At 38.5% G+C, this 17,844-nt stretch overlaps 1 protein-coding gene and 1 long non-coding RNA gene across 5 annotated transcripts in view; one reads left to right on the top strand and one right to left on the bottom strand.

Moving 5' to 3' along the window:
- Positions 1–2,586, top strand: part of LOC115900838 — a 48,865-nt gene extending 46,279 nt beyond the window's left edge. Inside the window, exon 8 of the long non-coding RNA XR_004060486.1 lies at positions 2,474–2,586. This is a non-coding gene — a long non-coding RNA (uncharacterized LOC115900838). The remainder of the gene's footprint in view (positions 1–2,473) is intronic.
- Positions 1–17,844, bottom strand: part of LRRC8B (leucine rich repeat containing 8 VRAC subunit B) — a 79,282-nt gene that overhangs the window by 12,123 nt on the left and 49,315 nt on the right. For 3 of the 4 annotated variants that reach the window (XM_030942955.1, XM_030942956.1, XM_010363683.2), the window contains 3 exons: positions 17,177–17,231; positions 6,192–6,288; positions 1,109–3,273 (listed from right to left, as the gene is read on the bottom strand). In XM_030942955.1, coding sequence (XP_030798815.1) covers positions 1,109–3,247 — 2,139 coding nt within the window. In that variant the 5' untranslated portion in view covers positions 3,248–3,273; positions 6,192–6,288; positions 17,177–17,231. The remainder of the gene's footprint in view (positions 1–1,108; positions 3,274–6,191; positions 6,289–17,176; positions 17,232–17,844) is intronic. The other variant, XM_010363684.2, reaches the window with a different exon arrangement.

The following is a 17,844-nucleotide window of genomic DNA, read 5'->3' as shown; positions in this document are numbered from 1 at the left end:
CACGATGCTCGTAACTATATTTACCATGACATATGAACTACAAAATGTCTAAAAGATAATAGATTTTTTCGTTTTCTTTTTTTTTTTTTTTTTGAGACAGAGTCTCGCTCTGTCACCAGGCTCGAGCGCAGTGGCAGAATCTCGGCTCACTGCAACCTCCGCCTCCCGGGTTCAAGCGATTCTCCTGCCTCAGACTCCTGAGTAGCTGGGACTTCAGGCGCCCGCCACCTTGCCCAGCTAATTTTTGGATATATTTTAAAGTGTGGTGGAATACCCATTTTCAAGTAGAGGAATGTCAGTTTCATCCCTTGGTAGATTTGATTTCTGACCAGGTTTTCCCTCTTTCTTCTAAAATGGACATTAGCCTCACTCTCTTACCTTTAGACTACCATGAATTTTCCCTTTTTCCTCCTCCTCCACATCTTAACCTAGGAAACTACTGATTTGTTTTGTTTTTTCATGTTTTGGTAAAGTTAAGTTTTCCTTAACTTGGCTTTACTATTGCAAATTATGGTTCATTCTAAAGTATGGATCCTGGAAAAAGCTTCTAAGAAGCTGTAGTGTTGCATTATGGAGGCAGGCCTTTCATTTTGAATCATCTTTCTAGACATGCATGCAGATTTCAAATCTTTTTCACCACATCACAAAAAGGATTTATGAATAATTCATAATCCCAGCATTTTAAAATAAGAAGTTATTTTATTATGACAGATTTGGAAAGCGGAAAACTTTTACCAAACTCCCTAATACCTAAAACCTTCATAAAACAAAAAGTAAGCTCTACCATAACGAATTAAATACTTTAAAATACTTTGTGATGTTTATGTAGAAAATTGGGGGGAAAAAAAACACAAAGAGAAAAATATTTGCTGAGCAACTATTATGTGCCAGGAATTGTGCCAAATGCTTATATGTTTTTTCATAAAATCTCCATGACGACTTGTAAGTCAGATTAAAAATGGATGCTCAGTGTTTTGGTAATTTATACAAGATCAGATTGGGCTTGGCTTGAGAACACATAGCATGATTTGAAGTGTGTTTGCTTGCCCTATGTAACACACTACAAGTGCCGCAGATACTGAACAAAAGAAGGAATGGATTTACTTACATTGTTGTTGGTCACAGCGAAGTACTGCAAATTACTCAGATACTGGATTTCTTCTGGAATGAAGGTCAAGTGGTTATAGCTTAGATCCAAATAATGTAGTTTGGTGCATAGAAAAAGCTGCAAGGGCAGATTCTCAATATTATTATGGTCCAAAGAGAGCTGCTCGAGGTTAGATAATGCCCCAATCTGTGCAGGAATATAAGCAATGTTATTGTGCCATAACTTTAAGCAGGAAAGATTCTGAAGATGCTGAAAGCTAATGATCTCTTCCACAGTTTTAAGGTTGTTTTCCCTTAGGTCTAACTCATGCAAATTATTCAGGCTGAAAATGGAGTGTGGAATGCGTTCCAGGTCACAGCTGATCAGTTCTAGGCTTTTCAGATTGACCATCTTTTTCAAGTTGTTCAACACAACCAGTTTGCTTCCCTCATTATCAAGGGACAGTTTCTGCAGTGAAGGCAGGAGGTCTGTAACAACCTGTGGGATCCGGGAGAGGCTACTCTTCAAGTAGAGGGTCCTCAGATTTTTTAAGTCCTGAAAGCCCTCCAACTGCATAGTACTCAACTGTTCAGGGAGAACACAGCCTGAAAGATAAAGTTCCTTGAGATTCTTGAGGTGAAATACCCAGCGTGGGATTTTTCCCATTTCAGTAAATTTCAGGCGGAGGATTTTTAAATTCTCCTCTAGAAAGGCCAGTGCAGGATGGTCTACGACCAGAGATGAATGGTACACATGAAGCTCCTTGAGGTTGACCAGCTGTGAGACTGCAGAGGGCAGCTTCACCTCTGGGATAAGCTCCAGGCTTAGCACTTCCATTTCAGTTAACTCAAAGACGTTGTCTGGAAGACCATTGAGCATAAAAAGATGCAGCTCTATCTTGTCCTGGGCATTTTTCACAAGCTTACTTTTCAGTTTCTCAACTGTCCATTCATTATTGAGGTTGATCTGTTTCAGTTTGTTCTCACTGACCTCTGACAGGAATATGGAGAAGCGTTTGGAATAAAGAGGATCATACTGATCAGCCAGATGAAGGATGAAGGCAAAGTCATTCTTGACATCAGGGATGTCACTGTAGTTGCTTTTTTCTCTTAACGCCTCAAAGGAATATTGCTTCAGGGAACTCCTCAGCATCCACCACAGGCTGTAGGAAGAGGTCAGACCATAAAGTATAACCAAAATGACATAAAATGAAGCCAGGACCTTAAAGATTTCTGCCAAGGAATAGACACACTGGTAGCGCTTGTATCCTGTAAAAGCCTGCACATCAACTGAACAGTCAATTTCAAGAGTGATGTAGGTTAAAAAATATGGAACATAAGTTATGATGAGCACAAACAAAATGACTTTGACTATTATCTGTTTCAGATATACTCTATAAATGATGTCCTTCTGCTCCACGTGCATGCGGAATCTTCTCACTTTTTCAAAGATGGCTTTGGCCTGTTCACCCTCCTTCTTGTCCAGGACACTGGAAGTTGGGCTTTCTATGCCAGCTGACTCCAGACCTGGCTGTGGGTAGGGCAATGACTGTTTGCTAGAATCTATGTCAGCTGAACACCCTGAGGACGAAAGCAAAATCTTGGACTTGGAGAGTTTCAGAGGCCTCACTGACTGCTCGGCCACTGTTTCTGACAGGGCGCGGGTGGTCCATGGAGAATCGAAGCATTTGTGAAGGATGGCCACAAAATGCTCGAGCCTGGAACTGGTACTGGGGTAGTGAAGCCAAAAGTTGCTACAGGCTGCAAAGATGAGCGTGTGCAAGAGCACCAGGTAGGGGAAAAACTTTGCAAACCAATGGAGCTGTTTCTCGTAACAGACGGCATCGATATAGGAGTACTGCTGTCGGTGGAGGTCATTCTGGATTCGGAGGGGGAGTGGAAGCGGTGTCCCAGGATTAGAGGATGTGTTCATGCTGGCTTTCAGGATGTCCCAAGGCACGGCACAGTGATTGTCAAATTCCACTTTGCATGGAAGACAGCACAGAACCCTGCTCTGTGTCAGCTGAAGAGCTCCGGCCAGCACGGCCACCAGCAGCATGATCAGTGTGATGTAATACCAGAAGACGTCCCACCATGGTTTTAAGATGTGATAAGATGACTGGGCATCTGCTAAGCATTTTAGCTCAGTTAGTGTAATCATGACTTTCCCTTGTAGGAGGACAGAAACTGGAAGAGGAAAATAAACACTACTGAAGCAAGTACTCAAATAAGCATTTCACTCTAATGCTCATACACACATGCCCTCCTTCCCAAGTAGGATTTAGCTCTGCGGTCAAACCTAAAAGGGAGAGCTGATCAAGGGGCACATAAGTCTTCTGGTTTCATTTGAAACGATAGGCCATCCAACTGTGAGCCATAGTCTCTTAGATGGAGGACCGTTCAGTGATAGTGACTAGAAAGAAATTTAGGGGGAGTTCTTGAGGTAATTATCTCATTACGTCTTGGATCTCAACTCCAGGCTAGGCTACTAAAAACCAGGAGTCAATCTGTCTTCAACTGACATTTGAAAAACTTGTTCCTATGCTCCTTCCTCTACCCCCCTCTCTTTCTCTCTCTCTTTCTTTTTTTTGACAGGGTCTCACAGGCCTTAGACTCTTGCCCTCAAGTGATCCTCCCTGCTTGGCCTCTGAAAGTGCTGTGCTGGATTACAACTATGAGCCACCACAGCCAGCCACCTAATTTCCAATGGTCACATTGTACCTTCCAAAATGTCTGAGTAAGCTCCTTTCCACACCTTCTCCCATGTCTGAAGCATCACTTATAGCCCGAGAGTTGTTTTAGTCACCACAAGGAGCCTCTTTTAAGCAAGCTCTGCTTTGTAAAATTACCCCTTAGGCTTAGAGGGGTCTACAATTCTATGCCCAACCTGTCACTGAATGTATTATCTCCTTTCCACACAAGCTTTCGCTTTGTAATTTAAGTATGTGAGTATTAAAAAACTTTGAGTATTTAAAACTTGGGAAGTATTTAAAAGTTATGGCTTAAAAAAGAATAAGGAAGAAAAGCTCTGCTAGAATACTCGATCATGGGTACTCCCTCTCATGTTTAATGTTGTGATAGCAAAGTACTAAAAAGATAAACGAATAAGGTATATTCCATTATTAAATTATTTTTGTCTTCAGGAAAACAAGATTATCTTGTATTTTCATACTGAAAAGTATTTAGACAACATTCCTGAGAATTTCTATGTTGAATCTTACATACATCAATTGTTTCAAAAATTGCTAATCAGTAAAATCCAGATCATATAAGACAGCACAGAGTAAGGTAAAAGGAAATATGTGGGTCTTAGAAAGTATCTGCTAAGAAAAAGAAGAAAAATAGTAATGGTAGCATGGTCTTCCCTTGCTGGTAGTCCAGCTCTAACCTATTTCCAAGGGCTTCTCCTGGATTTTCTTGAGTCTGGAGTCTTATCATCTATTCTGGGCCTGAGTTTCTCTCTAGACACCCTAGTATTAGTAGCATCCCCAAGGAAGACTTTTTTTTTTTTTTTTTTTTTTTGACATGGACTCTAGTGGCACAATCTCAGCTCACTGCAACCTCCGCCTCCCAGGTCCAAGCAATTCTCCTGCCTCAGCCTCCTGAGTAGCTGGGAATACAGGTGCATGCCACCATGTCCGGCTAATTTTTGTGTCTTTTTAGTAGAGATGGGCTTTCACCATGTTGGCCAGGCTGGTCTCGAACTCCTGACCTTGTGATCTGCCCGCCTTGGCCTCCCAAAGAGCTGAGATTACAGGCCTGAGCCACCGTGCCCAGCCAGGAAGACTTTTTTACTCTCATTTGCCCTCTTTCTGGGATCTGGTATCCTGCCTTGAACCTCAGAGTCCCATTACAGAGTCCCTGCTCCCTGTTAATAAGTCTCACGCTCAGCATATTCCTGACCATCTGACCCTGAACCCTACAGCTTCATGCTCTTGTACCTGTTAGGGCATTCTACAATTTCTGAGTTTAATTGCTGGACTGGAGCACTACTTTCTGCTTGTGTCCTCTCTGGGCATCACATTATATTATATGGATTCACCTTCCTCCTAGGACCTACAGGTGGATTATATAACTCTTTAGGGCTTCTCTCCTTCACTCCAGCTAAGTGGGTCTATTTCTAACTCTCAACTCTTCTCATTCTGCCTCACCTCTCTGCCTTACATAATTGTGTGTTGAGGTAAGACAGAAACTAAAATGAGAGGAATACATGAGGCAAAGAGAAAGTCCTGGGCTTAGATCTCAAAATACTATAAATATGATGGGGCCAGGGGTGTGAGGGATGGTAGAAAACACCGCTGGATGAAAGAAAGAACAGGTGAAAAATACTTTAGGATTTTAGTTGACATGTATGCATACTTTCAGCTAGTCTCATGTGATAGCTGTTATGTTGAAATATTGATTATAACTTCTGGCCACATTAATAGGTGAACCCAGATAAAGGAACTGCAGTTCTCCTGTACCTGCCTGGTGAGATCACAATACTGAAACCCAATGCTCAGTTATAGGTTAAAGATAAAATGGGCAAAAAACCAACCAGGAGCTGTTGTTTCCAAACCATTTCCTACAGAGGAACACAGGCAATTGATGAAATTCAGCTGAGATAATAGATGACTAGGTGAGCCTAAGAATTTATCTTTACATTTTTGTGCAACAACCTCACAGGTGAAAGAATAGTGGATTTGTTCCCAAGGTAGAACCAGGTACGTGGAAGCTTTAGAAAATTACATTTTGATTCAATCTGTGGTGGAAAGTCATCGAACTGGCTGCTCTGTGAAACAGTTCAGCTCTATGTCCTGAGCAGAATCTTGATAAATAAAATGACCATCCATCAGGGAAGTTGCAAAAGAATTTCTTGTAATGGATAAAAAGAGTGAAGCAGAAAATTTCAAAGGGTTCTTTCAGCTCTAAATTCAAGTTTCATTTGTCCTCTCAAAGGTCCTGAGAATTAAATTCATTTAAGATATGCAACTGAAATTGTAGAAGAATGAAAACAACAGTAGCTCCAACAATGATAAGGGTATTTGACAGAGAGTGAATATTTAGTCAATAAAAATACAAGTCAACATTGACCAAAATAATGTATTTTAAATATTTATACTTACTATAATGAAAAAAATTAAATAAATCAATATGCTTCAGTCAGGAGGTCTACACCTTTTGAAGTTTCTTAGACACACCATCTCTGTGTTTGTCTTCATTCTATGAGAAAACATAAATATCTTAAAATAGCTATAGTCATTCAAACAAACAAACTGGAGATACTGTCTCCAGAAACCCTCTCTGTCATAAGACATGATATGGCAAATAGATTTTCATACTCCTGGCCTCGAGCAATCCTTCACCTTGGCCTCTCAAATGCTGGGATTACAGGTGTGAGCCACTGTGCCTGGCTTAGAGTTTCACAGGTCAGTTTACTTTTCACACTGGGGCACATTCTGGCAAAGTTGTATCTACAGGGCCCCACTCACATTCATTAAACCATACTCACTATCTGAACTTCTTTTCAATTACAGGGAAGTTCCTTCAGAAATTTAAACATAACATACTTAAAAATTCTGTATCTACAACACTTAGATGAACACTTAGCTTTTCTAAGTAGTCGACATATGTTAATTTCTCTCACTCATTCCTCATACACAGTTGTTCTTATTTGCATTTTTCAGATGGCTTGTCGCACCAAGTGATTTCTGTACCCATATTTAAAAGCAAACATCTATCCAAATGAGTCTCAGTGCTCCTAAAATTTAGCCTACCAATATCATTAGAAAAAGTGACAAGTTAATATACTTTTCCAGATACAGCTCAGAAATATGGTGGAAATTACTGGAAATTATGTTATTATTAAACATACTTAGGCTTTATATTTGTTTAATTTAGAGGTTAACAAACCCATTTGTAACATTTATAGTTCAATAATTTGTGATAGCTAAATTACATATATATTGATAATTTGAACTGTGAGAAACATTGTAAAATGCTAGAATTTGCTTTTAATTGAATGTAAAAATTATATCTTTTAGTACCTATGAAACCTCAAAAAAAAGTTTCTAGGGAGGTTTTATATTATACAATCCGTTTTAAAAAGTACTTCAAATACTCCTAAGAGTACTGACCCCAAATTGTATTTAAGATACTTTTAGCAATAATCTTGTAAGCTTGTCATTTCAAATATCAAAAAGCTGGGCATGTCCAAAACTTACTTTGGGTTTACCAAGTCATGTGCAAAGCCTATTTTACAATTAGTCACCATCCAGCATCAAATTGTTTTGAAGGTTAGAAAGCACAGTTAGTATGTATAAGAACCTAGCTGTATACTAATTCATAATTACATGGCACCACTGGAGTAAGAATTTCTCATTCACAATTCACAAGCCTTTATAAAAGTCTTACAACATATATCACATGACTGCATTTATGTGCACTGAGCATGATAAAGACATCTGATGTGTGAAACATTTTACATATTCACAGCAGCTGCATTTGTAACATGCCAGAAAAGAATTTATTGCATAATTCAAAAATGCTACTCAGCCATGATTCTTCTTATACAATACAGTTCTCTTTAAATATCAGAAATACACTTTCTACTTTATTAATAATTTAACATCTGTTTTTCTACCTTCAAAGCATGTCTCATTTACATTAATTTGTTTTATACTTAAAACAAGCCACTGAAATAAATAGTATTACTCTTTATGTTTATATGCATAGAAATTAAGGCAGGCTCAAAGAATTTACCTTGTCCAAGGTGACAAAACCTGCAAGAAATAAAGTTGCAACTGGAACCTAGGTCCTCAGACTCAAATCCCAACCTCATGCACACCAGACGACATGGTCTCAGTCAATCCAATTAACAGTCTTAGGTCTCTCAAAAGCTGAAGAAAAAGCTAATTATCGCTCTTTCCCAACTCACCCAATATCTGCATTATAACTGGGTTCTATTATAATCTTTTGAATAAGGATGTAAATCTAGTTTTCTGTGATGTCTTCCATTACATACAATCTACTTTCTCAGCTAAACATTTTCCTACTAAATATTTTCTACTGAACTAAAACTTAATATTTAAATATACAGCATCTGGATTTAAGTATATATAAAACATCTCAGCATTCATATATATAAAATGATGCTAATTTTCCTATGAAGTGCTTAACTAGAGAGTTTAAGCATAGCTATCCTTTGTCATTATGCCATTTAATACTGTTTGTCCAGGAAATTGTTTCCAGACCATATTTTAGTAAACAATGGTGACTCAATCCAAATAAGATCTCTATTTCTAATATACAAACACACTAAATCATTCCAAAGAAATGTTAAGAGTAATGGATTTTACAGTTCTAATCCCATTCTTTCAGCTTTTAAACCTCATTAAGAAGTCATAAAAGCTTTTTCAAAACACATGAATTCACTTGACAATCTTACTCCAAAGTCTCTAAGACTGTAAAATCAACATTCAAGTTAGGCATCTGTACTTCCCAGTAGTCCTTATTTTACTTTGAAAGCATTTCTAAAATAACAAGTGAAAAAATAAACAAATGATGATCAGACGGTATTTAGTGTCATTATATACTGAGAACTGGAGGCTACTTCAAAGATCTGTCTCTGACCCCAGGCAGGGATTATAGCCGAACAATTCCAAAAAGTGGTTCTCTACATTACTCTCATTGAACACTGATTTAAAAATCACCTTAGAGCCCTTCAAAATGTTTAGTGCTACTTCCCATTAAGATGTTTTTTGGGACTAACATATATCTAACTGAAATTTCAATTCACCTTTTGTTGAGTTCTCTCTCCAGGAAACAATGCATCAGTATCTCTGATTAATTTGCCCCCTTTCTTTATGCTAAGTAACTCATTTAACTCATTTAACCACTCTTGAGAGATTTCATGACACGCATTAAACATTTTCAAGTACCTAAATGATCACCAGCAGTAAAATTTGATATACCAGTTTCCTTATGTCCCTTTCCAGTTCTTTCAGATCTTGTTAGTACAGAGATTTTCAAATAACAAACACGCTTCCCAAACTCAGTTGTAGTTTTGAGACCTAGAAAGATTTTTCTAATAGTGGTTCTCTAATATTAATGGACATAAAAATCACAAGAGCTTATTAAAACATGACATGATGAGTCCATCCCTCAGAGTGGCCAATTCATAAGGTAGGAAGTAGGTCTCAAGAACTGCATTGCTAACAAATTCCTAGTTCATATTGATGCTGCTGGTCCAAGGACCACTTTTCAAGAATCACAAATCTAAGACAGTGATTCTCAATCTCAGCTTCACCTTAGAATCTCTTGGGGCACTTTTAAAAGAAACCTAAACCCAGGCCTTACTCCCACAGAGCAAGTCAATTGGTCTAGGAGAGGCCAGATTTTTTTTTTTCCCCCAAATCTCCCCAGGAGGAGAAAGCTTACAAGATAGACAATAAAGTTATCTGAGAAAAGCGCCTATCTTTTAAGTCTTCTTGGAAGTTGCACTAGACATCTAGGATGCTCTCTCCGCTCTACAGACTACAAAGTAACAGATACCATCTCCACATGAACCCTTCAGAGTCTCAGAAATGTGAAGCGGTAGAACAGTGAATCACTGAGCTCTGGAGATATGCAGGATGGATTGTGGGAGGAGGGATTAGAAACAAAGGGAGCGGCTGAAAGGCTATTTCAATTATGTGGGTGAGAAATAATAAGGGTAAAGTTTATAATATGTTCAAAAAGAAAGCCAAGAATAAAATAGTCAAGGGAAATTAAAATTCAGTACCACCTATAGCAACATTAGATAAAGAGGTCCACGCAGAGGCAGGAGTCAAGTGGATTCAGATTTTGATCCTATGATATTATAGTATCTTACACAGTTTCTAGCACATGGGGCACAATAAATATTTATATAACAATTAAATGTACAAAATGAAAAAGATCCCCCAACCATTCAAACTTTTAGGGTGTATTCAGGGTGATAGAGCCTTTCCCAGGGAGTGGCAAGAACTCAGCAGCAATAGAGATGGGAGGGTTTTTGCTAACTGTTCTGCATATTCCAAGCCTTAATGGCTTAAGAAAAGGTTTTATTTCTTGAGATTCTGTGGGAGGTTCTTTCACTTCATAGTGTTGGCTGGCACACCTTCCAGATGGTTGGAAGGTACAAAATGTCCTCATTCCTTAGGCTGGTAGTTGGTGCTAACTGCTGGCTGGTAACTCCTTCATGTGAGACTCCATGTGGCTCTTTGAGTGTCCTCACATAGCATGGTGGGTGGGTTCTAAGACAATACATTACAAGCACAAAAGTAAAAGCTATAGCTCTTGTAAGGCATAGGCTTGAAGCTACACACTGACACATCCACCAAAATCTACTGGCCAAAGGAGTCAAAAGTCCAGTCCAGATTCAAGGGGAAGGGAAGTGGACTCTACCTTTTAATGAGAGGAGTGGCAAAGAGTCTCCAGTCATGCTTAATCCACCACAGTCTACTCTCTGGCCACACAAATGATTCACATTCCTCTTATATGCAAAGCACACGAACACTTTCTCAAGACCCACCCCCCCCCAAAACTTCATCCCACTATGGCATCAAATTCAGGCTTGAAGTCCAGGATCTTGTCATCTAACTGAGTTCTAGAAAGCTGTGGGACAAGACCCTTGAAATTATTAGAAGCCCTTCCATTTAGCTGAGAGGTTCTATGAGGCACTGCCTTCAATCTTTTTGAAGTTTTAATAAAGATTTAATAAATCTTTTGAAGTTTAATAAAGGGTCTTACAGCTATGCCTTTACTTTTATTTTCACCTTGAGACCAAGTTTTACTGGCAGTAATGTTCTGGATCTGATCTTTGGACCTGAGGCCATTTCTTTCTTTGACTATCTTTTGCTGGGTAGAAGAGCTGGGGATGAGAAACAGTTGGATTTACAATCTGAGACAATTCAGGATTGGAAATACTTCCTCTAAAGTCTGCTTAAAATCAAAATAGTTTCTTCTTTAATTGGTTTCTTTCTTGAAATACTTTGATCATAGTATCAAAAAAAAAAAAAAAAAAAAAAGAGTTAAAAAAGGAGTTAAAGGGGTCACTCAGAGCTTCTGATATTTTGCTGGAAAATCTCCTAAGCTAGATCCACAAGTTCATTAGGTTCATTTTCTATGTTCCATGTTACTGCAGGTGATGGTCTTGCTGACTTTTTTCTCAATATAAAGCAAGGGTACCATTTGACACCCTCCAACAGCAACAGTATTCTAACTGCCCTTCAGGCCTTCACTGACACCTGGTCTCAAAGACAAAATGACAGATTTTTTGTTATGGCAGCATCTCACTTCTAGGTACCAATTTTTGTTTTGATTCTTTATTCTGTGCAACAAGTCAAAACTTAGTGGCTAAACTAACAATTCATAATTTCTCATGATTCTATGGGATGATGTGGCAGTTCACATGGTGTCAGCTGGAACGCTAGAATACTTAGAAGGCCCAAAGTGCCTCCATCACAACACTGGTGCTTCTACTGATTGCTGGCTGGGAGCCCAGCTTAGGCTGTCGACCAGGGACCTTGCCAGTCCTCTATATGGCTAATTAGGCTTCCTCACAGCAAGAGACTAAGATCTAAGAAGGAATGTTTCAAGCACATAAAAACAGACACTACAAGTCTCTTAAGGCCCAGCCTTGGAAATTACTCGACACCATTTCTGCCACATTCTATTGATCAAAAAACCTACCACAGCCAGCCAGATTCCAAGGGTGGGGAAATCAACTCCACCTCTTGATGGGTGAGTTGCTAAGCCTTAGCAGCCATGTTTAGCCCACTGTAGGAAGTCATGACCATTTAAGTCAGTGCCACAGAAATGAATTATTTGAGAGAAAGAATTTAGTGAGTGAAGGACAGAATTGCTGTCCCCTCTATAAAATAGGTAAGGAAGGTTTATTAGATAAGGAAGAGTGAAAAAGGACAGAGAAGCAGGGTCAGTGAGGTAAAGGAGAAGCACAGTATTTCTGGAACACAAAAATCAGAATTCAAGGAAAGAAGCTGACATCATCATAAAATAATACAGAGAACCAAAGGAGAAGAGAGACACACAACTGCCATTCCAGAGCTTCTGACCCAAAGCTGTAGTAAGATAATGGGTCTGGGAAATAATCTGATGAATACTCTAAACATTAGGAAAATTACCCTAGTCATCAGAAGCCCTCGGAGAAAGTTACTGAATAAATGAAATAAAATAAATAATTATAAATAGTAAGTAATAAATTAAATTAAAAAGTTACTGAGTGAATTAAAACTGTGGGAAAAATTATAGAAATCCTAATGACATCCGAGTTGTTCTTTTATTTTATTATTATTATTTTTGATGGAGTCTCGCTCTGCCACCCAGGCTGGAGTGCAGGGTGTGATCTCGGCTCACTGCAACCTCCCCCTCCCGGGTCCATGCCATTCTCCTGCCTCAGCCTCCCACATAGCTGGGACTACAGGCGCCCACCACTACGCCCAGCTAATTTTTTGTATTTTTAGTAGAGATGGGGTTTCACCGTGTTAGCCAGGATGGTCTCTATCTCCTGACCTCATGAGCCACCCACCTCGGCCTCCCAAAGTGCTGGGATTATAGGCGTGAGTCACCGTGCCCGGCCGACATTTGAGTTGTTCTAAACTTTAAGAAATATTGCTTCACTTTTACTTATTTCTGGCAGTTATAGAATACATCATATATTTAATGTAGATAACATTTTTCTCTTCAGGAAAAGATCTCCCAATTCTTTGAAGTTTGTAGTAAGCTACCATATTTTCTAAAATCTACTTAAAATAAAAGAAGTTGCAGCCATATTCTTGTAACATGAACACAAGCATAAGCCACGAGTTGCTGGATAATTCTTACAGAGAAGGCAACCTCAAATCCTTCTCCATCACCTTTTGCTGTTTATAAGACTATTTTCCTGACCACACTCCACACCACAGTAAGCAAGTCATACTATGTAGAACAAAACCCACTCCCTATGTAATCCCTTCTGAATCACACTCTCACTTTTCAAATGACAGGCAGACAGCAGAGACCAAGTGGACAAAATAATCTCAAAGTTGGAGGATGGCCTTTCTGAATGAACAAAGCCTCCAAGAAATATGGGATTATATAAAAAGACTGAATCTATGGCTGATTGGTTTACCTGAAAGAGATGGGGAGAATGGAACCAACCTGGAAAACATATTTCAGGATATCATCCATGAAAACTTCCCAAATCTAGCTAGAGAGGCCAACATTCAAATTCAGGAAGTGCAGAGAACCCCAGTAAGACACTTCACAAGAAGATGATCCCCAAGACACACAATCAACAGATTCTCCAAGGTTGAAGTGAAAGGCAAAATGTTAAAGGCAGCTAGACAGAAAGGTCAGGTCACCTACAATGAAAAGCCCTTCAGACTAATAGGAAACTTTTCAGCTGAAACCCTACCAGCCAGAAGAGATTAGAAGTCAATATTCAACATTCTTAACAGAAATTTTAACCCATAATTTCATATCTGGCCAAGCGAAGCTTCATAAGCATAGGAGCACCCAGATTCACAAAGCAAGTTCTTAGAGACCTTAAAGAGACTTAGACTCCCAATCAAAAATAGTAGGAGACTTTAATACCCCACTGACAATATTAGGTCACTGAGACAGAAAATTAACAAAGATATTCAGGACCTAAACTCAACACTGAATCAAATGGACCTGATAGATATCTACAGAACTATCCAACCAAAAACACAATATACATTTTTCTCATTGCCATTGCTACATGGTACATACTTTAAAATTGATCACATACTTGGAAGTAAAACACTCCTTAGCAAAAAAGGAAAAAAAAAAAAAAAAAAAAGAAAGAAAGAAAACCAGCACACAATAATAATACTCTCTCTCACCATTCCTATTCAACACAGTATTGAAGTCCTTGCCAGGGCAATGAGGCAAGAGAAAGAAATAAAGTGCATCCAAATAGGAAAAGAGGAAAGCAAAGTATCCCTGTTTGTGACAACATGGTCTTATATCTAGAAAACCCCATAGTCTCAGCCCAAAAGCTTCTTAAGCTGATAACTTCAGCAAAGTCTCCAGATACAAAATCGATGTGTGAAAATCACTAGCATTCCTATACACCAACAACAGTCATGTCGAGAGCCAACTCAGGGACAAACTCCCATTTACAACTGGCACAAAAAGAATAAAATACCTGGGAATACAGCTAACTAGGGAGAACTACAAACCACTGCTCAAAGAAGTTGAAGGCAACACAAAATAAATGGAAAAACATTCCATGCTCATGGATAAGAAGAATCTGTATCATTAAAATGTCCATACTGTTCAAAGCAATGTATAGATTCAATGCTATTCCTATTAAACTACCATTGAAATTCTTCACAGAACTAGAAAAAACTATTTTAAAATTCACGTGGAACAAACAAAACAAAACAAACAAACAAACAAAACTCTGCATAGCCACGGCAATGCTAAGCAAAAGAAACAAAGTTGGAGGCATCACATTGCCACACTTCAAACTATACTACAGGGCTACAATAACCCAAAATAGCATGGTACTGGCACAAAGCAGACAGATAGACCAATGGCACAGAATAGAGAACACAGAATAAGACTGCATACCTACCACTATCTGGTCTTCAACAACACAAAAACGAGCAATGGGGAAAGGATTTCCTATTTGATAAATGGTGCTGGGATAACTGGCTAGTCATATACAGAAGATTAAAACTGGACCCCTTCCTTACACCATATAGAAAAACTTACTCAAGACGGATTAAAGACTTAAACATAAAATCCCAAATTATAAAAACCCTGGAAGACAACCTAGGCAATACCATTCAGGACAATAAACATGGGCAAAGATTTAATAATGAAGATGCCAAAAGCAATTGGAACAAAAGCAAAAACTGACAAATGGACCTAATTAAATTAAAGAGCTTCTGCTATCAACAGAGTAAACAAACAACCTACAGAATGGGAAAAAAATTTTTGCAAACTATGCATCTGACAAAGGTCTAATATCCAGCATCTTAAGGAACTTAAACAAATTTACAAGAAAAAACAACCCCATAAAAAAGTGGGCAAATACATGAACAGACATTACTCAAAAGAAGACATACACATGGCCAAGAAGCATATGAAAAAATGATCAGCATCACTGATCATTAGAGAAATGCAAATCAAAACCACAATGAGATACCATGTCACACCAGCCAGAAAGGATATTATTAAAAGGTCAAAAAACAGATGCTGATGAGGTTGTGGAGAAAAAGGAATGCGTACACACTGTTGGTGGGAGTGTAAATCAGTTCAACCATTGTGGAAGACAATGTGGCAATTCCTCAAAGACCTAAAGACAGAAACACCATTCAACTCAGCCATCCCATTACTGGGCACATACCCAAAGCATATAAATCATTCTATTATAAAGACACATGCGTGTGTATATTCATTGCAGCACTATTCACAATAGCAAAGACATAGAATCAACCTAAATGCCCATCAATGATAGACTGGATAAAGGAAATGTGGTTCATATACACCACGGAATACTATGCAGCCATAAAAAAGAATGATACCATGTCCTTTGAAGGGATATGGATGGAGCTGGAGGCCATTATCCTTAGCAAACTAATGCAGGAACAGAAGACCAAATGTTCTGCAAGCCACGTGTTCTTACTTACAAGTAGGAGCTAAATGATGAGAACACATGGACACATAGAGGGGAACACCACATACTGGGGCCTATCAAAGGGTGGAGGGTGGGAGAAGAAAGAGGACCAGGGAAAATAACTAATGGGTACTCAGCTTAATCCCTGGGTGATAAAATAATATCCACCACAAACCCCCATGACACAAGTATGTCTATGAAGCAAACTTGCACGTGTACCCCTGAACTTAAAATAAAAATTAAAAAAAAAAGAAAAAGAAAAAAATAGAAAATATGGTACATGTACACCATGGAAGACTACATAGCCATAAAAAAGAAGGAAATCAAGACCTTTGCAGCAACATGGATGAAGCTGGAGGCCATTATCCTCTGTGAGCTGAAGCAGAAACAAAAAACTAAATACATTTTTTCACTTATAAGTGGGAGCTAAGCATTGGGTACACATAGATATAAAGATGGGAACAACAGACACTGGGGACTCCAAAAGGAGAAAGGAAGGGAGAGAGGCAAGGGCTGAAAGTTTTCCTATTGTACACTGTGCTCACTACCTGGGTGACAGGATCATCCTTACTCCCAACCTCAGTGTCATGCAATATACCCTTATAACAAACCTGATCATGTATCCCCGAATCTAAAATAAAAGTTGAAATTATAAAATAAAAAAAATTTATGGTTAACTCAATGAGTCAGAATGGAAATGTGAATATACCTAAGAAGTCAAAGGATCTTCACCTTCATCTGTAAAAAAGAAGGGTGTTTAGAATGCAGTAGGTGACAGACCGCTTATCTTCACCACTGATTCATCTAGACTATATGTTCAGAGCTGGGTGACACTTTTAAGCTGTATTCAGAACATTAGAGAGTTGTGCTATTATACAGTGTACAAATTCTTCATTCATTGTGTCAAAGCTAAAAGCACTGCTACAATCTAACTTAAGATTAATCTTCTGCAATTACAAAAGAGGAATGATGTTTGCAGGAAGCAACAGAGTATAGGGCTTATTTCTGACTTGCCTACTCAAAGAAAGTATGGCCATCTTTTATTTAATAGAAATACAGCAAACCAAATCTATGGCAGTATTAAAAATTCTACCTTAAACACAAACCAGAAAAATACAGACATGGACTCTAAGTCTGCCATGGGCATTTATTGTAGTCCTTAGATTTTACTGTTAAAAATGACGAATATCATATACACATATATTTTCCTGCATACAAAATCCACAAAAGGTAGGAAGATGACATTTTTACTAAAAGGTTACAGATTTAATTTTCTGTTTATTAACTGGTTTAAAAACCTCGGAAAGATTTTACTCAAAACATCTGTAAGAATAGTAATCTCTTTTACATACTAAGTATTCAGTATCTATTTGCCCCAAGCTACCAACTTAATTGTAATTATCTTTACCATGTGTTGATAATTTAGGATGTTAATCTTACCCTATGAATGCTGGTCAATTGGAACCTCTGCAATTAGTCTCAATTTGAAAAGTTCCTAAGGAGAAATCACAAGCATATTGTTATATTTTACGCATCACAGGACTGCAAGATAATTCATCCACTGATATGGTTCTAAAATTTCTAACATATATAATAATTTTATGAAACATACAAAAGATAACTTACTTAAAAAGAAAGCATTAAAGAGCTCACCTTCTGACTTCTCAAAGAAAAGAGGTTAACTATTACCCAGGGAGAGAAACAAATCACTGTCACAAACTACACATTTTACTTCATCACAACAGTAGCTTACAAGGCACAAAACATAAACGTTGAATTTGTTTTGTTTGTTTTTTTTTTTTGAGACGGAGTCTCGCTCTGTCACCCAGGCTGGATGGAGTGCAGTGGCGCGATCTCGGCTCACTGCAAGCTCCACCTCCTGGGTTCATGCCATTCTCCTGCCTCAGCCTCGTGAGTAGCTGGGACTACAGGCGTTCGCCACCACGCCCGGCTAATTTTTTGTACTTTTAGTAGACACAGGGTTTCGCCATGTTAACCAGGATGGTCTCGATCTCCTGACCTCGTGATCCGTCTGCCTCGGCCTCCCAAAGTGCACAATGAATTTTTAATGGAGAATAAGACAGCATTATACATGAGTACCACTGATT

Source organism: Rhinopithecus roxellana, chromosome 12 (genome assembly GCF_007565055.1).
Source record: "Rhinopithecus roxellana isolate Shanxi Qingling chromosome 12, ASM756505v1, whole genome shotgun sequence".
Lineage (NCBI taxonomy): Eukaryota > Metazoa > Chordata > Mammalia > Primates > Cercopithecidae > Rhinopithecus > Rhinopithecus roxellana.
The sequence above is the reverse complement of the archived record's forward strand: the minus strand, read 5'-3'. Positions and strand labels throughout refer to the sequence as shown.